At 37.3% G+C, this 20,956-nt stretch overlaps 1 protein-coding gene across 5 annotated transcripts in view; it reads right to left on the reverse strand.

The window, feature by feature from the left end:
- pcdh11 (protocadherin 11) overlaps positions 1–20,956 on the reverse strand; it is a 183,302-nt gene that overhangs the window by 54,669 nt on the left and 107,677 nt on the right. For all 5 annotated transcript variants that reach the window (XR_011993594.1, XM_023795006.2, XM_023795016.2 and 2 more), the window contains one exon: positions 3,111–3,309. Coding sequence is in view for 4 of the 5 variants with exons in the window: in XM_023795006.2 (XP_023650774.1) it covers positions 3,111–3,309 (199 nt within the window). In the remaining variant the exon portion in view is untranslated. The remainder of the gene's footprint in view (positions 1–3,110; positions 3,310–20,956) is intronic.

The following is a 20,956-nucleotide window of genomic DNA, read 5'->3' on the forward strand; positions in this document are numbered from 1 at the left end:
AGATTTATTTATGTTCTTTATCTCCCAGCTTTATTGATTCTTACAATGGATGTTTGACTCAGCAGAAGGATATCAATAATTCTTATTGTGTGCAGGGCAACTGGAAAGTTCAGCAAGGATATTAATCAACAAATTGTCGGGTTCTTGTTAGGACACATTGTCTTTATAACTATCCATTATGTAATCAATTGTGCAATCCATTTGGCAAAATAACAACTGACTCATGCAAATATGGGGCACACAAATAAATCAAATTAGCTTTGTGATGTGTTGTTGTTGGTTAAAAGGTTGAGGAGATCACTTCAGATAAGACTGAGATGTCAATATTCCTATGTCTTGTTTTCAGTGCTAATGCAATCAGCAAACTGCCAGAGCATTCTGTAAGATTTTAGCAGCTGAGCATATGTTTATAGAGCTTTCAGAATTACAGGTGCAAAGTCACTGAGTCTGAGCTTGAAGCTTCAGTTTTTGACAAGTTTCCTGAAGGGTGAATATGCAATGGTAACATGTATAAGTTTTCACCCTGCATTGCTATCCATCCATCCATCCACCTTCTGTACCCGGTTTGTTCTATCCATGGTTGCAGAGGTCTGTATCCCAGAGACTATGGGTACAAGACAGGGGATAAACTAGAGTGGGGGAACAACCCATTGCATTGCACACTCTCACACACATTCATACCTATGGACAATCTGGTAATTCCAGTTCACCATAGCATTTTTTTGGTCTGCGGGGGAGGGGAATTTGCCACACCCCCCCCCCCCCCAACTGCATTGTAAAAAAATAAAACAGAGGGATGGGAAGTTTATAGAAGAACACGACCTATTACTTTATAATACTCTTGTTGGGGCTGCTTCTATCAGTACTTTTCTGTACAAAAGAAATATGTATGAGGAGTATTGTAACCTCATAGGTAGTGTAGTGCGTTTATAGGTATCAGCAAAACATTTTGTCTCTGTTTTAAACAATAATATAGTTATTGTGATTTTTCAAATACAGTTCTCAGATAATTTTGCAGAGTAAGTGTTAATAAAAGCAAAACAGAAAATAAGTAATGTCATATAATTTCTATGATTAGTATATGGCTAAAGGTGATGAAAATCAATCAATCAATCAATCAATCAATCAATTAATCAATCAAGCAGTCAATCAAGCAATCAATCAATATGCATTAAAAATAAGCCATAAGCAGACTGACCTTAAAAAATATTAAGAAATGAGTGATTTTACTTATTTTCATCAAATGTAGCAATAGTGTATGAATGATTTATTTTTTATTTTTCTTTTTGCCAAACACCCACAGATGAACATCTTGGCAATGTGATAAATCAATCGAAAAGAAGTATTGTAAAAAAAAAAAAAAGATGCCTTAAAGCCAATCATCTATAATCTCATAAATAATAGAGACATTAACGTCATATGAACTTGATTTCCTGAGCGGGTGGTCCAATAAAAGGCTCTTTTTTTAAGATGAGCTGAGAAATTCTTTGTTGTTTGGAGGCCACATATCCTCAACGTTCCCTTGAGCAGTTACTCAAAAGCCGTCGACTGCAGGTCGCTGCTATGCCATCTTTCAAACATCAGCACAGAGGCAGCCTCACAGTCCGCATTTTTATCCCCCACCCACCCTCTATCTCTCTCCCTCACTCTTTTCAAATTGAGACTACAAGATAAGTGGTTGCCAAAGCCACAGTTGCCTGCTGCTCATTGATAAAACCATATCTAATCCGTCTCGGACTTCCAATGGCTGAGATGCACTCGTTTCAGACTGTCAGCAGAGAGCGACTCTATCACTCAAGTTCAACTCCACACTACAGTGTCAGGTTTTATCAACTAAATATTTTGGAAAGGGAATGGCACTGTATGCCACGTTCTAGTAGGGCATGGATTCTCAGGGTCTCTTCAGGTGTAGGATCTAAGGTGGATATCTCACCTAAATAAATGCATCTCTGGATTATGACACATCTCCCAACTGTGACATGCATGATGTACTAAGTACATAACACAACTATTTACCATTTATGGAAACAATATTTTAATGTAAGCCGTATTAGGCACACTTGTGTGTGTGTGTGTGTGTGTGTGTGTGTATTAATGTTTCTGTTACTGGGGAAACTTGCCAGTTTGAGTTCTCTTTCTCATCATAGTTCATTCAGTTTTTTCTGTCCTTGAAGCTCTTCCCTAGCTTTATGCTTTGTACTTCTATGAGATGGTAGCAAATGTGACAATATTGTTTGTGATGTTTTTCTGAATCAACAGAATCAGTGGGTTTTACACAAAGGAACAGCCAAGTATGTATTTGTTTTGAAAGTCCATTAAGACAAGTCTGTCTCTATCTATCTATCTATCTATCTATCTATCTATCTATCTATCTATCTATCTATGTATTTCTCACGTTTGTTCTCACGTTTCTTTTGCATGATTGTGTAAATGTTAAAAAGTTAAATCAGTTCTGTATTATGTAGCATGTACCTGTATTACATATGTATTCAATTAGTTATTGCGAAAGACATGAGAGTATGAAGTTTAAAGACCCTAAGTAAAGTAGTACATTTTTCTCGGGTTCTGCCAGTAACAAACCTCATTTCCTCATGTTGACACTATGTTATGCCATATTACCCCCATCATTACAGTACATGTAGCAGGACCATGTGACCTGACGTATGTGGATCCTGACTTTTTATTATTTACGGCTTTTTTTTTATTATTTTAGGAATGAGCACAGACTCAAAGCATCTCCTCTCTACTTGTTGCATTCTAAAGGGCAGTGGCACAGAGATGATCAATGTTTTGTGCTGCTAGTGTAATGTATCTAAAATGTCAACATTGTAATCTGTCATCTTCTGGTCCATTTGTTTCTGGTCAGTGAGGTCCTTCTCTCACTGTGAGGACTCTTAGGTTCTGCACGGTTATTTTCAGTGATGTTGTGGATGTATTAGTCCTGGGCAACATCCTACTTCATAAGATTATACAAAAATACTCAAGTCTGAGTTATAAATATTAAATCTTTTGTAATTAATTGCCTTGATTGTTTGGACAGCATGGGCTCTTTGCATCTCTTGACCCGTTTAGCCGAGACATGTTTTCATGTGATCTTATGCAGCACTTACTGGATTCGGGGTCAGAATTACCATCTCCTTCTGTACGGCTGTTGGGGGAGGTCTGCTCATAGAACTCCTCCTGAGGGAAGCCCAGTGGGAGAGGTTGGGTTGTGCTGGTGCAGCTGGTCAGCTCCTGGTCCCCTAAGCCGCTGTCGCTACAGCTCTCCTGGGAGCCATCTGGGAGGTGAAAGGTCACGCGCCGCTGTGTCTGAAATGGAAACCAACATGTTGCAGGGACCTTCAACTACAAAGCCAACACATAATACTTTGGCCTTATATAGGTTATAGACATAAATTATGCTATTTATTAAATTGCTTTATTTACTACCTAATAAACCATGTACCTCCATTTATTATTCCTCGAAATGTCTCCTTAGTAGCAATGAATCCATATTAATGGATGGTCATTATATTCAGCCAGTCCATATAAACATACACATAATCATCCTCTATTGGCTATTTAGAGACACCAATTAGCCAAATTGTATGTCTTTAGGTGGCAGGAGGAGACCAAAGTACACTGTTAAACTGGTAAAATTAGCACCTTGTTTTACACTTGGAGTGCTCTTAGAGAACAGGTATAGTATCTGCATATCATTAATGTGAAATAATGAAGAGGACAGAGACTTCTGTCAGTTTCTTTAACAACAGTATATGCAAATGTAGAATAAAAAAGTGCACCATTAACACATGTTCCTTTGAAAAGCTCAAAGGGATGGAAGTAGCTTTGTAAGAACACTTTCTTTGTGCTGCTGAGGTTTGCAGATAAGACAGCGGAAAGGAAGGGTAAAAAAAATGAGTTATCTTTGCACAAACAAATCCACATTCTGCCAACTAGAAAATCTGGGATCTGTAACAGTACATCAGTTCAGTATCTCTTTGTATAATGAATTAAATCGCCCATAATTAATATCCAAAACATAGCTTTTAATTTCCAATGCGATACAAGTGATATACGTTTAGAGAGCCAGAGGGATGCAAAGGATTGAATGGTAAGCAAAGATACCAGAGCTGACTGAGCACACATATGCAATGAAGATGCTGTAAAATGTGCGGCTGCTTCAGATAAATAGCAATGGCTCATTTTTAGTCAGGAAGAAAATCCCTTTACAATATGGTTGAGTCAAAGAGATTCTCATCACATTTTTAACCCAAAAATAATACTAAATGAATAAATAAATAAGATAAAGAAACAAACAAATACCTAAACAAATAAATAAAATAAATGTATTAAATCTTTATTAAAACTAAGCTGAAGTTAAAGTAAAAGTAATACTTATATCAATCGGTAGTTATACTCAACTGGTCGACCAATCACAATCATTTAAAGTAGAGGAAGAGTTACAGTTTATTTTGAGATAAAAATACAATGGTGGTGCACTAGTGCTGATACAATGTACAACTGATTATTTATGAGATATTTGCCACCGAACAGATAAATAAGAATGTTGTTAAATGACTAGGGAGCTCACTTACAGAGAGAGCCTTGGTGAGATTGGCTGGTGTATTTGACAGAAAAATATAGTGGCTGAGTGGGAAGTTTTTACTGTAAGTCAGTACTTGTGAAAGAGGTAAATCATTTAAAATGTATGTTTTGCAGTGCACTGAAGACTCCCTTCTGGAAAAAGGTATAGGTCTCCTTATGAAAACAGACATTGCTGCCATTTGACCGGCTGTCTCCCGGAACAGTCCTCCAGAACATGCAACCACAGAACAATTAGAATAAGCAACCCCCCCATAAAACCCATTCAAAAACGCTGAATTTCAAAATGCATAAACAACAGTACTGTTCCTGTCACAAGTTAAAAGCAAAGTATACTGTCAAGCATTATCAGTTATTTAAAGACTATGCCTCGTAATCCGGGAGAACAGACAAATGCTGGGGTGTGAGATATCAAGGCCAAACAAAGCCTGCCCTACGAGATAAAACCAGTATGAAATGTATGCATGTAGTGATAAGAAAACATAGCCAGTCCCAGTTCTCTGTCAATCCAGCTCTGTCCAGCTCCTCTGGTAGGTAAAATGGCTGCATGCCAATGCATTGTATCCTCTGGTGAGATTAGAGGTCCCCAATATCAACACAAGAAAGAGGCTGGAGCAGAAGATGTCTCAGTCAAAGATTATCAGATGATTATTGCAAACATATACTGTGCAAATCATTATGTACATAGAGACATAGCGGTTTACCAGCATTTGAATGGTAAATACCAATCTTAACTGCAATGATGAGTGAAAATTAAAGTCATTGTCTGCTAGACACAATTTTAGTAATTTCACATCTTAACCCAATAGAAAGTTGGTACATCATAAATAATTTGACGCAACTGACTTATCATCAACTTAGCAATTCATACCGGTTAACCTGTAAGTGCCCAGTCAATCAATCACCTAACTAACCAAGTAAGGCTGCAGAATATTGGAAAATGTTCAAATATCACAATGTGATTTTGTTGCAATAAGTATTGCGATATCTATAAAGAAATTAGGGAGTCAAAAATTTACCCAAAATAAACTACAGGCAAATAGAGAACTTATATATCAAGAGTCTGTCACATAAATTGGTAGTTTATCTGCAACTTGTGCCAACAAACAGAAAGCTATGCAGACAAATCATTTACTTTAGCTCTATATTGTCTGTTTGGAATTCAAAATATTTCCAAACAGCGAAAGGCGAATGTCTTTTGGAGACCAGTTATTGATCTTGATTGATAACAAAGAGTATTACATATTATACGAATGCTTGCAGAAGCTTATTAAGCATAAAAAATCTAAATACATAATTATGAATAATTTGTTCCAGATTATAAATCCCTAAATATAGTCAGGTTTACAGTAAAGCCTATGATTTACTGCAAGTAGTGAGGCATTTTCAAATAAAAGGGCAAGCACAGCTCTTTTAAACTACATGTAGAAATTCTGCTTCTACCATGCAGGCAAAACAACACCCTTCACTTTGTGAAAGTTTTTACTACTGAACAATTCTCTCCTATTGAGAATCAGTGGACATAACTGCTGGACATAAGCAACTTTTTGGCGGAGGAACGGGCGAATCCTCTGCTAACAAAGACCTAATCAAAAATGCTAGGTACTTTCTCCAAGATCAGAATTTGATGTTATTGAATGTGATTCAGTTTTCCTTCAATATTTGCTGAAAACAGCAAAACCTGTTCAGTACAGCTCCTCTGGTGGAAAGTAAAGTAAGATATCAATATGGGCTCAGACATGCAATGTGGTAATTGTGTCAAAATATGAATTACATATTATGAATGCGCAGTACAACAAAAAAATGCAAATTAGTAATATAATTGACTTTTTTATTTTTTAAACAAAGAAAAACCGATTTAAATTACAGCATCACAGAGAGGGCATTTTGAATTTTTTGGCCTTGTCGCACAAGTGCCTGGACCCAATTATATATAAATTCTAATAGATGTATTTACTACTATCATGTAATAACATAACCATTGTAACATGACATTGTTTTTTTTTCTTTCTTTTTTTTTGTCAAATCTCCCCATGTCAAACCAGACACAGATTTTTCATAAGCAATTTGTGTGATTAGGCTGGCATGAAAAGCCTTTTATTTTTAGCAAATGTCATGTGGAAATTCATTGTGACTCATTGTGGCTCGGTAACACTGGGTGCCTGCGGCAAGTTACAATGTTTCTGGCCTTTCTGGGTTTACACAGGTGGTTTTTTTACCATCTATGTTGAGAGAGGGCTGAAGACACTCTATCTAAGAAGTATAAATATGCCTCCATGCATCCATCTTCCATTCACTTATTCTGGACTGGAAAATATTCATAATAAGATTAAATAACAAGATCAATGTCTCTATATTTGGTATAGTTGACAGACACATCACTGTTAATAATAAGGCCATTGCATTGAAGTGTACAATACAAACTGAAATGTCATATGCTTCACAAATAGTCACTATAAAGAGCTGAACATTTTTGTTTTATTTAGTATTTGCAACTAAAATCTCAAAATCTTTTACAGAAAGTGGTGTCCATTCATCCTTAATGTAGATAAATTATATTAAAGAATAGTTCTGTGCATAATTTTCATTAAATTTGGGGAAAAAAAAGATTCAAATGACAATTTTCCATCCATCCATATATTGCCCGCCACTTGTTCAAGTCTGGGTCACAGGGGCAGCAGTCCAAACAGAGATGCCCAGACCTTTTTCTGCCCAGCTACCTCCGTCAGCTCCTCCAGGGCAATACCAAGGTGTTCCCAGGCCAGCCAAGAGATATAATCTCTCCAGCATTTCCTGGGTCTGCCTCAGGGCCTCCTCCTGGTTGGACATGCCCGAAACACCACACCTCAGGGGATGGCCAGAAGGCATCCAAAACAGATGCCAGAATCATCTCAGCTAGCTCCTTTTGATGCCCTTCCGTAATGTCCATGCTCCTCACCCTTTCTCCAGGAGGAAGCTCATTTCTACCACTTGCACCTGCAATCTCATTCTTTTGGTCACTAACCAGAGCCTGTGTCCATGGATGAGGGAAGGAATGTTGATCAACTGGTAAATCAAGAGCTTCACCTTTTGGCTCAGCTCCCTGTTTATCAGAAAAGACTGAAAGAATAAGCTCATTTACATACACAGCTAAGTCAAACTGTGGTTATAGCTCGCCTACTCCATCTAATCGGACTACTGTCCTTGTCCAAGTATACATGCAGAGGAAGGGAATCGATTTATTGACAAAAATATGTTTGACTCCGCTGCAATAGGTGGTGATATGGCTCCTTTTGGCTTGTCAGTAGTGGGCTTTTCCAGTTGACCTATTACATCACAGGCATAAAAAATAATAAAATGAATAATAATGGATGTGCGGACAAATGATGCAAGCTTTAATTGCAATCTGGTCAGAAGAACAGATACAACAAGATCAGGATAGCATAACAAGAAATAAAGTATTATGTATAATATAGTATGACAGCACAGTATTGGAAAGTTTTCAAATATTGCAATGTGATTTTTTTGTAATAAATATTGGGCTATTTATGAAACAAAAAAAGGGGTTCAACATAAAATTCTCACAAACCCCTATAGGAGTGATTTAAACAGAAAGGATGAAAATGATTGTGATTGTCCCAGAGAACGCATGCAGCGTTCATGCAAAAGCAGCAGACATAAACTTTAAACTGATTTTTAAACATACTAGATAATCTTGAAATGGAATAATCATTAAAATTGCCAAACATCACAACTGTATCGCTAGTCTAGCTGACTAGCGATATAAGAACTGGATGCGCATAACATGTGATGTTGGTATTAATATCACACATCGTCCAGTCCTACTACAGCTATTTTTCGAATTCAGTACAAAATACTTTGCCTCACGTAACAGTTATTACTCCAGGTGAAATCCAACACCTGAAGCACCGTACTTTTCATACCTTCTGGAAGTCTCAAAAGTAAGGTACCTGGTGCAATGAAAAAGCACCCGCTAGTTGAGCAGTGATTTGGACAGCTTTACAGCACTGCACATTTCGTACGTGCTGTATGTCCTCTGCTGTGCTCCAAGCGTCTTCTGTGTATCGGCTGATTCTGTTACTTCCGGGGGGGAAGGGGGGTCTGTGGAGCATGTGTAGAGCAACTAGGCCAGTTTGAGTCCGATTGATTGTATTCATGCAGGAGTAAATCGACTCTCAATCGCATTACCTGGGTGTCTTAGTCGGACTTCCAGAAATTCGATTTAGAACGATTTCAGTCACGCTAACATGTTTACCTGTACTGTCAAAGACTGGTTTTAGTTGGACTAGCACTATAATTTGATTTTCTTAGTCTGCATGTAAACATGTCACTGAATGTCTGCATAACTGCTGACGCTGCACCGATCTGACCTGTGAATCTCCTGCTCCATTCTTCCCTCACTTGTGAACAAGACCCCGAGATCTTGAACTCTTTCGCTTGAGACAGTAACTCATCCACAACCTGACAGTCCACCCTCTTCCAAGACAACCATGGCCTCAGACATACAGGTGTTGACCCTCATCCTAGCTGCTGCAAATTGCCCCTGTGCACGTTTGATGCAGCCAATGAGCGAAGCAAAATGTAAAAATGCGGTCCATAGGTCACTGAACCTGACACCCTCCACTCCTTCAAGTTGGAACACAACCTCCAGTCCCCTTTTTAAAAATTAGGACCACCTACCCTGCCAATTCAGAGGCGCTGTCCCCAACCTCCATGCAATGTTGAGGGACATCAAGAATAACATCAAGGGCCTTCAAGAACTCATCTCATCCACTCCCGGAGCCTTATCACTGCAGAAATTTTTAACTACCTGAATGACCTTAGCCCTAGTGATGGGCAAGTCCTCCTCAGAGTCTTCTGACTTTGCATCCTGAGCAAAGAATCTCTGTAGGATTCAGTAGGTCCTCAAAGGTCTCCTTCCACCACCCAACTATGTCCCTAAGTGAGGTCAACCTCACCCCATTCCTGCCTTCAACAGCATGGGCAAAGTCCATCTTTTCCTGCCTAACTCATTGGACAATTGCCCAGCATCTCTTCAAGGCCATTTTCTATGGCCTCACTGAGCTCCTCCCACACCAAGTTGTTACCTCTGCAACTGTCAAAGCTGCACTCCACTTAACATGTCCTCTCAGCTGGAGTCCCACAAGCTAACCAAGCTTAGAAGGCAACTTTCTTTAGCCTGATGGGTCCCTTTACCGCAGGTGTAGACCACCAGGTCCAGGGGTTACTGCCATTGCAGGCACCAACACCTTTAGAGCCACAGCTCTGCATTTCTGCATAGCCACCTTAGCAATGGAGGCACAGCACATTGCTCGCCTGAGCTCCAGCCTATTTTGTGATGCAAGAGAAGTTCTGAAGGAGGTGTGAGTTGAAGATCTCCAGGACATTAGACTACCAGGCCTGCCGGCTACAGATCTGATGATAGAATTAAAAAATCAATCATCGACCTATGGCCTTGGGTGTTCTGGTTCCAGGTGCACTTGTGAACACCCGTTTGCTGGAACACAGTGTTTGTTATAGATAAACTGTGGGTAGTGCAGAAGTTGAGACCATTTCTCCCAATCATACCCATACAGGTTTCCCTGTCATTGCCCATTTTTGATATTAAATATTCTGGCTGTAACAGGTCTATCTTTTAACAAAAGCAAGCTAGATGGTTTTTGATCACATATTAAACATGTCCAGCACACAGAGAGTGATGCACGCCAAACATTTTTACAATTCAAGCCCTTTCACTATTTATGGTTAATCTTGTTAATAGCCAAAAAAATAGCATATTTCTGCTGTACAAAAGTTTCATCTCTGGCAACTTTTGCACACCCCTTCCATTTTCAGATATCGTAATGGACAAATTTAAATTAATTTTTAAATGCACATCACTTTCAATTAAGGTCAAGTGCCCTGAATGACCATTTATAGTACAAAGGGTATAATAACTGTTCTAATAACTCTGAAACAACATGAGATGGAGATGGATTGGGAAAGACAATGCATACCCCTTGGATTTTCAGATTACTGGATTGTACTGTGTTTTCTTGCATTGGAATAAATCTATAGGCTATTAACTTGACAACTAAATAAGACACGTCAAGTATATTTTGCTTTAAGCAGTTCATTATGGGACAACACACAACATTTCATGGCTATTTATCACACAAAAGAAATAATTAAGGTTGATCTTGAAGAGCAGAGTTGGTAATCATAGTATTAAAGTTTGGATAATTTCTTGTGCTCACGAGTTCATTTATTGTTCACTCAAGACAGTATCTTGAGCGCACAAGATGAAAAATATAATTTTCGGAACTTTGTGGGTTCTATGTAATTTGGTGCAAAATCTTAAACATCTATATGAGTCCACAAAAAAATCCATTAGCTTCCATCCACAATGCTACCTCTGCTTTTTCCTCTTTCTTAACAGCTACATTAATACGACCTCCTCCACTGATACTATGTTTGTTGTTGTCAGAAACTTCTGACTGTCTTGCCCTCTAGTGGATGGGTTGCGTAACATCCATGTCAATGTAATGGACACATGGAATCATGTGAGGGTTAGGGTCTCCCAAGGCAAACCAGTCGTAGGTGAAAGGCCAGACTAAGAGTGAGTGAAAGAACCCTTATAAAGAACACAAACAAGGAGCAAGAAACCTCACCAAGAATAGATATTGGGGCTCCGCCCTGTAGCCAGGCTTAGGGGGGGAGCTCATCAGCAAGTACTGTACCTGGTATGAGCCATATATGACCGTTCTGCTGTGGGCTCACCACTTGGAAAAGGAGCCATATTGGCTTGGTGCATTGTGGATCAGATGACAGTCGACGGCAGAAACATTGGCAGATCTTCGTCTACTGAAACTGGCTTTCCTGATATGGAACGTATCCTCTCTGGCTGAGAAGGATCCTGAGCTCATGCCAGAGGTAACGTGATGCCCACACCTGGATAGGAGCTGCACCCTACTGCACTTTGGAGTTACCCTTGACAATTAAAATTTTTTAGAGTTTACTAGAATAACACATGTATCTGTGTGTTTCTCCTGATTGTCACTGCTACTAACGAACTAAGAGAAATAAAAAGATTTCATTAATCTTTTATAAGCACTGGATGCTTAAATAAAATTGTAAATTTTTAGGCTTCAGCATTTTTAGGCTAGCATTCACTCTCAGAATTCATTAAGAGTTTCTTAGCACTGACAGGAAGGGGAAACCTCTGGTGTCCACTGACATTTTGTCTTTTGGGAAGTTTTTCACACTCCGTCTTGATGTTTCTATGAGCCAGCAGCATGGCCAGTTCTGACAAGCGTTCATTGGACATGCTTGTTCTCAGCCATGTTTTGAGTTTTGAGCCACTCAAAAACTGAGTGGATTTGTTATGGATACGTCATATTAGCTGTTTTGATTTTTCTTATCAGCAAAGAAAGCTGCTTAGAGCTTTTTCTATTTTTTTGTTACCTGTGAATACAGTGCTAGCCCGAATGCTTTCATATACCATTGCCCATATATTTTATCGTAATTCATAATGCTAGCTCAGTCACAATGCTTATTGTCACATTAGCTATACTTAATTCAATAACACCGGCAGCAGTAAACCGTGGCAATTTGAGAAAATGACAATTAGTAATAATTGATATTAATCGCATCAACACACCATATCTTTTTGAGTTTCATTTTGACTATTTAACAATGGGAATGCTTTTAAACATAGTGAATTTCCCCATCTGGCTTACAGCTCACAAAGTTTAGCCCACTCACAATACTAGCAAGCTGCACGACATAACAGAATCAATAACAGTAATTAAAATGTGACACTATGACAGGTTAACAATTAATAATAGTTGTCATGTATCACATTAACTACATCATATTTAAATGTCCAATTTATAATGGACTTAACAGGAGCATAATCTTGACCACAACTGTCATTATCCCTGCATAAACTACTGAGTAAATATTCTCAGTATCTTCAATGGTGCCCTCAGTCATGCCTGCAACCATCATCTGGAAAGAAACTGGGTAAAAATGGAAGAATGGAAGTATAAATAACAATGATTTATTCCACTATCCCATACGATGCAAATATAGTCATCCAAAAGAATTAGCAAAACTGTTAAAAAAAAATTCAATGCTGTGGTAGACGGACAAATTGTGCGGAATCGCATATTAATACATGGCATAATTTTAACTTAAAATTATCTGAAACAAAAAAGCACAACGATGAACATATCTTTGCATATCATAGGGAAAAAAAACAATAACCACAGCCAAATTGGGAACAAAAGACACCCACAAGGCAGTAGAATAGCATCCTTTCCCAGGGGACTTGATAATAGCTGTAACAGAAATAACAGTATTTAATTTATAATCACTGATTCAGTTGTGTTTGGCTCTGTATTATAATGCAGCTGCATAATAATTTTTCAGAAGAATATAAAAATCTGTTTCTTAAAAAATAATGGGGAGAAGGGACTGTGGGAGGTAAAATTATGGTTATGTCATTTGACGTACAAGTGAAGCAGGAGACACACCCTCATGTACGCAAATTAACAAGTCACGTCAAATGTGTCAAGCTGTTTTCCCTCCATGGATGTAACAGAACACATTGGCATGAAGCTGAAAATGAGTAATATGGCCTGTTACTATGTAATATACAGTATGGTGATCCTGGGTAACATGGATAAGTACTTATATGTTTGCAGAAACTAACAAAACATCACTTTACACTGTGAGTTCCATAGACAATTAAATTAAAACTAGATGTTAGAATTAATTATGCCATGAAGTTAATTAATTATTTCTGTACTTAGTATTCCACTAAATGTCTATTTATGGTGAATTTAATTAAATCTTGGAGAACTGAAGCATCCCTCTTCAATGCACTTTTTACTCTCACCCTACCCATGCATAATACATGGCATCTAGTATCCTGTTCAGTATTTTTCTTCCCCCCGTTGTAATTTTATGTAGTGAAAGTCCTCTATATGTGTGACAGACATGTGCATTATTGACCAATTAAAGAATGTACTCTGGAATGCTACTATAGAAACTAAATGGAACAAAGAAGCATGTCTAGTGTTCTTTATTGCATATTTTCTTTTGCTTGCCTATTATAGTAAATGTTTTACAGGATACATCTTATAGTATAAGTTTCCCAGTTTTCATTCCTCTCAATGCAAAATTAGAGTACAGTATAATGTACAGATATATAGAGTATATAAACTGTAAATACAAGTAGGCATAAGTACTCCATTCCTTCTATTAGCTATATTTATTTAAAATTTAAAGTCAGATTAAAAATCGATAGTCAAGCTAATTTTTAAACCTTTTATCGATTTTTCATATATATATATATATATCATCTGATTAAAATTTTTAATGCAATTAACCCATCTGCAGTGCAGAATGACTCAAAATCCATGAAATGTCTCTGTCAACCCATTTCGCGCAGTTTTGGTGCATTCCATTTGCCCTGGGAACTCGTATTCCGAGTCGGATTCCGAGTTTTGAAGCCGGAAGTCACGGCATGCGCGCTCCCATTTAACAATTTTAATCGTCTCACAGCATGATTTAAATTTTTAAACGGGAGCGCGCATGCCGTCACTTCCGGTGAGCGGGTATATCTTACCTTATGGGGACACAATGTCCCCACAATGTGATGAATACCCGTTTTCTTTTTCCCATATGGGAAAACTCTATTTTATAAAAATCCATGACTGCAATGATAAAAATAAAAATGCAAAAACTCTTGTATTTTGTTTGGTTACTTATGATTATGGTTAGGGTTGGGTAGGGGTTAAGGTTGTCATAGTTAGCATTAGCATTTTTCCCATAGAATTGAATGAGCGGTCCCCAAAAAGATATGATTACACGACTATGTGTGTGTGTGTGTGTGTCTTTAGATAAATTTATCTTTAGCATGATTAAAAATGCTTGTTCTCCATGACAAACAAAATGAATATTTGCTGGATTAGTGGAAATTGAACTACAAATACAGTCTTTATAATATTAGTAAGATTTTTAAATAATTATATACACAGTCTATGTTTTGTTGCGTGGTAAGTGACTGAGTATAGTATGACTTCTACCCTTATTGCTAGCACTGCTGTTATTGAATTTCATTACTATCTCGCTGCTAGTGTCTATATACAAAGGCGGATTCCATTCTATACAGCAAGTGTAACAGATTATAAATAAAGAAAAATAAGGCTATGCTATCAGTTTACTATCACTATATTTGAATTTCCAACATTCTTTTTGATTCATATTTATAATACTTAAAATTTTGTAAAACTGTCTTTCAAATTCAAAGCAATGTAGTGAATTCAAAGCCATGTAGTGAAGAGTCTGCTTACATTAGGGGCATTTTCACTTAATACATACACTCCAACTGAGGAATAACTCAAAAGGCGCAGCAAACAAGATACCGTAAGGCATTTGGAGAAAAGTTCAATCGTTCACAAACCGCTACCATGATATCTCAGCAAGCACAAGCTGTGAAGGATGAGTCCAGGCTTTGATCACGTGAAATTTTCTGATCATTGAAAAATTGTATTAATAATTGATTAAAACACTGTTCAGTCTCCAGACTCCAATTTATTCCAATGGCAAGACCTTTTCTCTGAAAATGAATCAATAAATACAAATCGTAACTAACACTACTTTTTAACACCAAAGAATCACAAGTACTGGTCATACCCTCACACAACGCACATCATTAATCTGGAGATCAATGTAAAGAAATCATTAAGTATTTATGAAAAAGTTTTTTTTGAAGTAGAGTGTATTGATCATTCCCCTTTTTCAAAATGGTGAACTCCAGTCACACAGACTATCTTTCAGTTTTGTGTACAATTTTGAACTCAGTATGCCTAATAAATAGGCCAGTGTAACTGCATTCTATTTATTAAATGGAGAGTGTGTTTCATTATTATAGAACAGCAGAAGGGAATGTACCAGTTTGTTGGTTACATATTTACATAGAAGTGATGAGTTGAAAATTAAATTTTGACAGTGTGTGGCATATTGGCAGACGGGCCACTCCTGTCCGGTAGCCGCTGACAGTGGTCCCAATGTGATGGCCTGTTAGCCCAATTAAACTTGACATTTAAGTCCCTCTTTAGCTAGAGCAGAGTGACCAAAACAGAAGGAGTGAGAGTAAGAAACGGTCGAAGCCAACAATGTGATAAAAACCTGTGATTTTGACATTGTGGAGACTACCTTTTTGGTCCCCACAAGGGGGAACTCACTTTTCTAAAAATCTGTGACTGGAATCAAAAAGCTAAAAATATCCAAGGTTTTGTATTTTATTTGGTTGGTTATGGTTAAGGTTGTCATTCTTGGGAAAACAGATTTTGATTCAGCTTCAAGTATAAAATGTCATTTTTTTTTTTAAATCAGGATTACTTATTTTACTTACCTGTTCATAGTTTCCTCTTAGTACAGTAAATGCTAAACAACAAAAAAGTACCCAGACAAAAAAGTGCCCAGTCCCTTTACACCCAAGTGCCTGAACAGAGATTGCTTCTGATAGGACAATAAACAGTGACTGAATTAAATGCCACACAAAAACTGGCATACTATATGCATAATATGCAGCTCTGATTTTATAAAACCAATCCAATAAAAAGAGAACACCATAACTTGGTTGTGGCTGATTTCATAAATGATTTTAATGCACATAGCTACTGGGGTCAAAATGACCCCAGTGACGCATGTCAGGCTTTTCTCAAAGTAACATAATTATTGTAGGAGAGTGTAAGAGTTAAATTCATTTCCAGCCCATATTTTAATAGTTTTATATTGATACGTGACAAATTGCAATTCCAAGTTCTTATTATTTATTACAAGAAAATCATTTATTTTGAATATATAGCTCTGTGACACAGCTGAATTCTATGTTAATGAAGTCTACCAAATCATCCACAATCAATGGTGACTTTTCATCTTACTCAGTAGACAGTATTGTTTTGCCAACATTAGGACAATCTGCTGCAGCGCTAAATTTATTCCACGCACCCAGTCACCTTATTTTCACAGGAACACCTGCTAATATAGTCGCAGGCAGGAACGATTGCTTTCTCGCACTGCTTCCCACTAGAGAAATCAATCAGCAGAGGAATCATCAAGGAAAATTAAGTAGTCCCCACAAGATTGAAAGCATCCTGCTTCAAGCTGCTTCCACATTTATTACATTAAGGTAATCAAATCCCTCCAAAAATTGTTAATTACAGTAATTGAACAAAAGTGATTTCCAACCCCAGTTACACAGCCTCTTCTCCATTGGCAGGGCTCTTTGGAATCATAAACATTTTGCACGGATCACATTAACCAAGTGATTAAATTTAATTTAACTACACCAATAAATGCTGACCAAATATACCCTTCATGGAATGTATCTTGCACACTTTAATGGCTATAACTCCAAATACAATTGCATTGGGAATCTGGACTTTCTGACAAGCAGATTGTCGGCCAGTTTTGTAGTCTATTCCCCTGATGTACAGCACATAGGACTAGGGAAAAAAGAAAAAAGAGAAATCCTGACAGCTCCGGCCTCCAATGTCAGAGCAACAAGTTCTCTGCACTTCTCACATGACCGGCAGCCTGTCACAGTCCTTCTATCGGCTAGCACAGTTGCGGTCAATAAGGTGCGATGTGTGTGGGCTTCTGTGAAATGACGGTCAAGAATAACCTGTCATGGCAGCTTAGCATTCTGAAAATGTCACCCAGGCCATGGACTCACTATAAAATGGTGGTGGTGGTGAGTTGGAGTGTGTGTGTGTGTGTGGGGGGGGTGGGGGGGGGTGGGGGGGTTGTTCTGGGAGAATTGTCTCTGGCTCCTCCAAGGTCTCATTTGAGGATTACCATTTGTTTATTTACCACAATGGAATTGGCAATTCCTGTTATGAATCTCTAAAATAGAAGATACAATTGTACCGTGAAAACACAGAAGGATATTAATATAGATACAATGAACTGAGTCAGCTTTTAGCACGATTAAATAAAGTTGATCACACATGAGTACTTTTCACCCATAATTCATCATTCATCGCATCCCTTCCACCAAAACATGGACATATCATAAGCAGCATCCATTGCCTATGAGAGGTCAAGGCTAGAAACCTAAATGATGGCTCATTCATGCAAGTGCCTGAAGGCTATTTATTATAGGGTCCTGTCTTATGTAATGTGCAGGTATATTACAACCCACTACCAGCATTGTACTCATGTGTTCTTAGTTTCACATGAGAATCGATTTTGATTTTGATATATATATACTGTATACTTCAAAATCAAAATAGATTTTTATATATATATATATATATAATGGTAATCTATCGAAAGAGTTAATCATAAAACAGATTGAAAGTGATGATGTAATTCAAAATACAATCGGAGGTAATTGGTACCTATGATTTTAACTAGTACTGGAGCTACTTTCCCCTGACAATAACAGGCACAATGAGAGACACTATCTCATCAAACAAAGAGAATAAGAAACAGGCAATATATGTGAGCTACAACCTTCAGATAATCTCATGTGAGTATTAATATTAAAACTCCTCACCAAACATGATAGGCAGGCATATAGTTAGTGGGGTAATTCTATAAGGGCAATGTACTATTTACAGCAAAATTATTCTTGGATATTGTCTTTGTTTTTGACTTTGAAGAAGCAAGATTTGCACACCAAGGAGACGCCTCTTTTTAGGTAACAAAATGAGCTTTTTTCATCTTAGCAGTGTAGGTCAAGAGCTTCACAGAAGATTAAGGAGTTCCATTACTTAGGAAAGGTTTCATTATTTAGGGTCTGACTTAAAATACTCTAGGACATTGGATAAACATAGAACACAACACAATAACTTTTTACAATACCACCCACCCATACATCCATCTTCCACTTATTCAGTTTTTGCAGAAAATAATAACGATAGTTCATAGATAGATAGATAGATCTATAATAAAAATAATAATTGATACTTTATTGATCCCCGTGGGGAAATTGTCTTTACGCCTCCCTCAACTTGCTCTTTTTTGTAGAGTAAGCTGTCTGCGAAGGGCAGCCACCCGTAGCGGCGCCCAGGGAGCTGGGGGTTAAGGGCCTTGCTCAAGGACCCGCAGACATGCTGAGGCTGGGTTTGAACCGGCCCACTGAGCCAAACGCTGCCCCCTATCCATCTATTCATCTATGCACTGCTAGATAGATAGATCAAACTATATATCTGTCTGTCTGTCTATCTATCTATCTTTCCACTTATTCATTTGTTTGTTTCCTTTTTGGTTTAATTGTACATTTCATATTTTATTATTTCCCTTGGTAACCTGATAGAATTTCAAGTTTTAAAACGAAATGCAAAAACAACCAAATGTAACATGCAGGAAAATAAGTTTAAAGTTAAAGATATGATGGAATCATGTTCACTCCAGGGGCATGACGGTCATTTGATAACATGGGAAACCCCATTTTTGGTCCAAGTACAGTTAAAATATAAATAGATGCTATTATAAAACTACTTGTTTTTTTGCTGCTCAAACTACATGTAAAGCACTACAGGAGCACTCTGGCTGTTTTTAATAAGTGTTTTTAACTGTTTGGTCTAATCAGTCAAGCAGATTCTTTTGTTACAGCCCTCCTCTTGGGATGGTGGCTGATTAATTCAGGTAATTTAGCAGTGATAAATTCAGTAAAAGGACACAGTTATATGTTCAAGTGAATAGGGCACATTCTTCCAAGCAATCTCTTTATAATATTGGAACAGCTAGATGATTAGACAGATGACTGTGCCAGTCTGATTTACCCAAGTCGTGTCATTTACATATCATGCAAATCAGCTTGTGTTAAGACTTTCACATCTTTATTCATCCTCCACTAGGGTAGTCTGGCATATCATTATTAATTGGTAACTCTAAGTTACCCTTAATGCATGGCTACGTGCCAGTTATATCATGTAATGGTATTCCATTCATGTTGAGATGGACTCAAAAGATCAATAAACAAGCAGTTGACTTCTTTCAAAAACATTTGTGACTAAGGCCTTCTGCTGCACTTTAAGATGAGGTTCAATAAGATGAGGAAAATGTTTATTGTGTTGGGCTGATGTCACACAACCATAGACATGGGTGCATTATAGTTACTATGCTATTGTTCAAATCACATCCTCAATATACACATATTGTTACAAAAACAATTGATCAAATATACAGTAAACCTCTTAATTTAAAAAGATATAAGGAAACAATGACCAACGTCCAATATCCACTTCATATGTGTATAAAGCTGTCAATGCTGTTGTAGTATTCAGTTGCAGCTTTCTATTACTTTCTATTATCAATGCTATCAGATTGCATATACATATAACTATGGTGTGTGCAATTAAACAGTTAGACAAAGTGGCAAGAAACATATAAAAAAATATAGAAATACTATTGCAATACAACACTGTAAGTAAGAATAACGGCAGTGCCTTCTCCAGAGCTTAGGGGACAAATTAAGATAAATGTATTAGATGCATGTATTATAAACACATATACGCTTTTTCCCCTTTTTAATTTTATTAAAAGTGAATATACTCTGTTATAATTTTAAAATGTTGACACGTAGGTACAACTGTGTGGAATGACTGATTTCCTTTCATCTGCAGATGCTGGTCAGTTTCGAGCAGTATGAAATGGTGTGGTGATGACAGGATCAACATTCTTTCTCCTTTCTTTTGTACTTTTGGAGAATTAAGGATTATATCAATTTCCATGCAAATTTTACGAAAAAGGAATTAAGTCACTTGCCTTTTTAGTGTTTTATTTACCACCGTTGCCAATTGACAAAGCTCTATTATTTTCTCTAAACAATCTCGAACTGAATAGGCATGAAAAGCACCAACATTGATCCTCATGATATGTACAAACCCCTCCTGATTTCATTAGACCCAGCACTGTTAATTGCTCCACAGCCTAACCTTTCAGTGTTTCATTAGTACCAAGAAAATGAGTGAATTAAAAAGGAGCAGAAGAAGGAAAAACATCCTTGGACACCAGGGTAGCTCTTTGTATTTGCAATACCCAATTCTCAAGTGGAACAGCAATTAAAAGCTTATCAATGTTCTATTTGAACATTCCAATTTGCAGAAAATAAAGACGCCCGTAATTCCTGCAAATCACTTGCTTTTAAAACAGTGCCACTCTATCATCTTTGTTATTGGAACAAATTATCATTTGCCAATTGACAAAAAATATGTGCAAAATACATTTGGTGTCCACTGTCAGATGTGTTACTATGCTTTAATTATTTTGCGTGGCTTTAAGTAGAAATATGACAAACTTAAAGGTATGTAAAATGTTTGTATTTGCACTTTGCTTGTCACTTAACAATATGCAAACAATAAATGAT

The sequence above is a fragment of the Paramormyrops kingsleyae genome, chromosome 10, assembly GCF_048594095.1.
Source record: "Paramormyrops kingsleyae isolate MSU_618 chromosome 10, PKINGS_0.4, whole genome shotgun sequence".
In the NCBI taxonomy this organism is placed as follows: domain Eukaryota; kingdom Metazoa; phylum Chordata; class Actinopteri; order Osteoglossiformes; family Mormyridae; genus Paramormyrops; species Paramormyrops kingsleyae.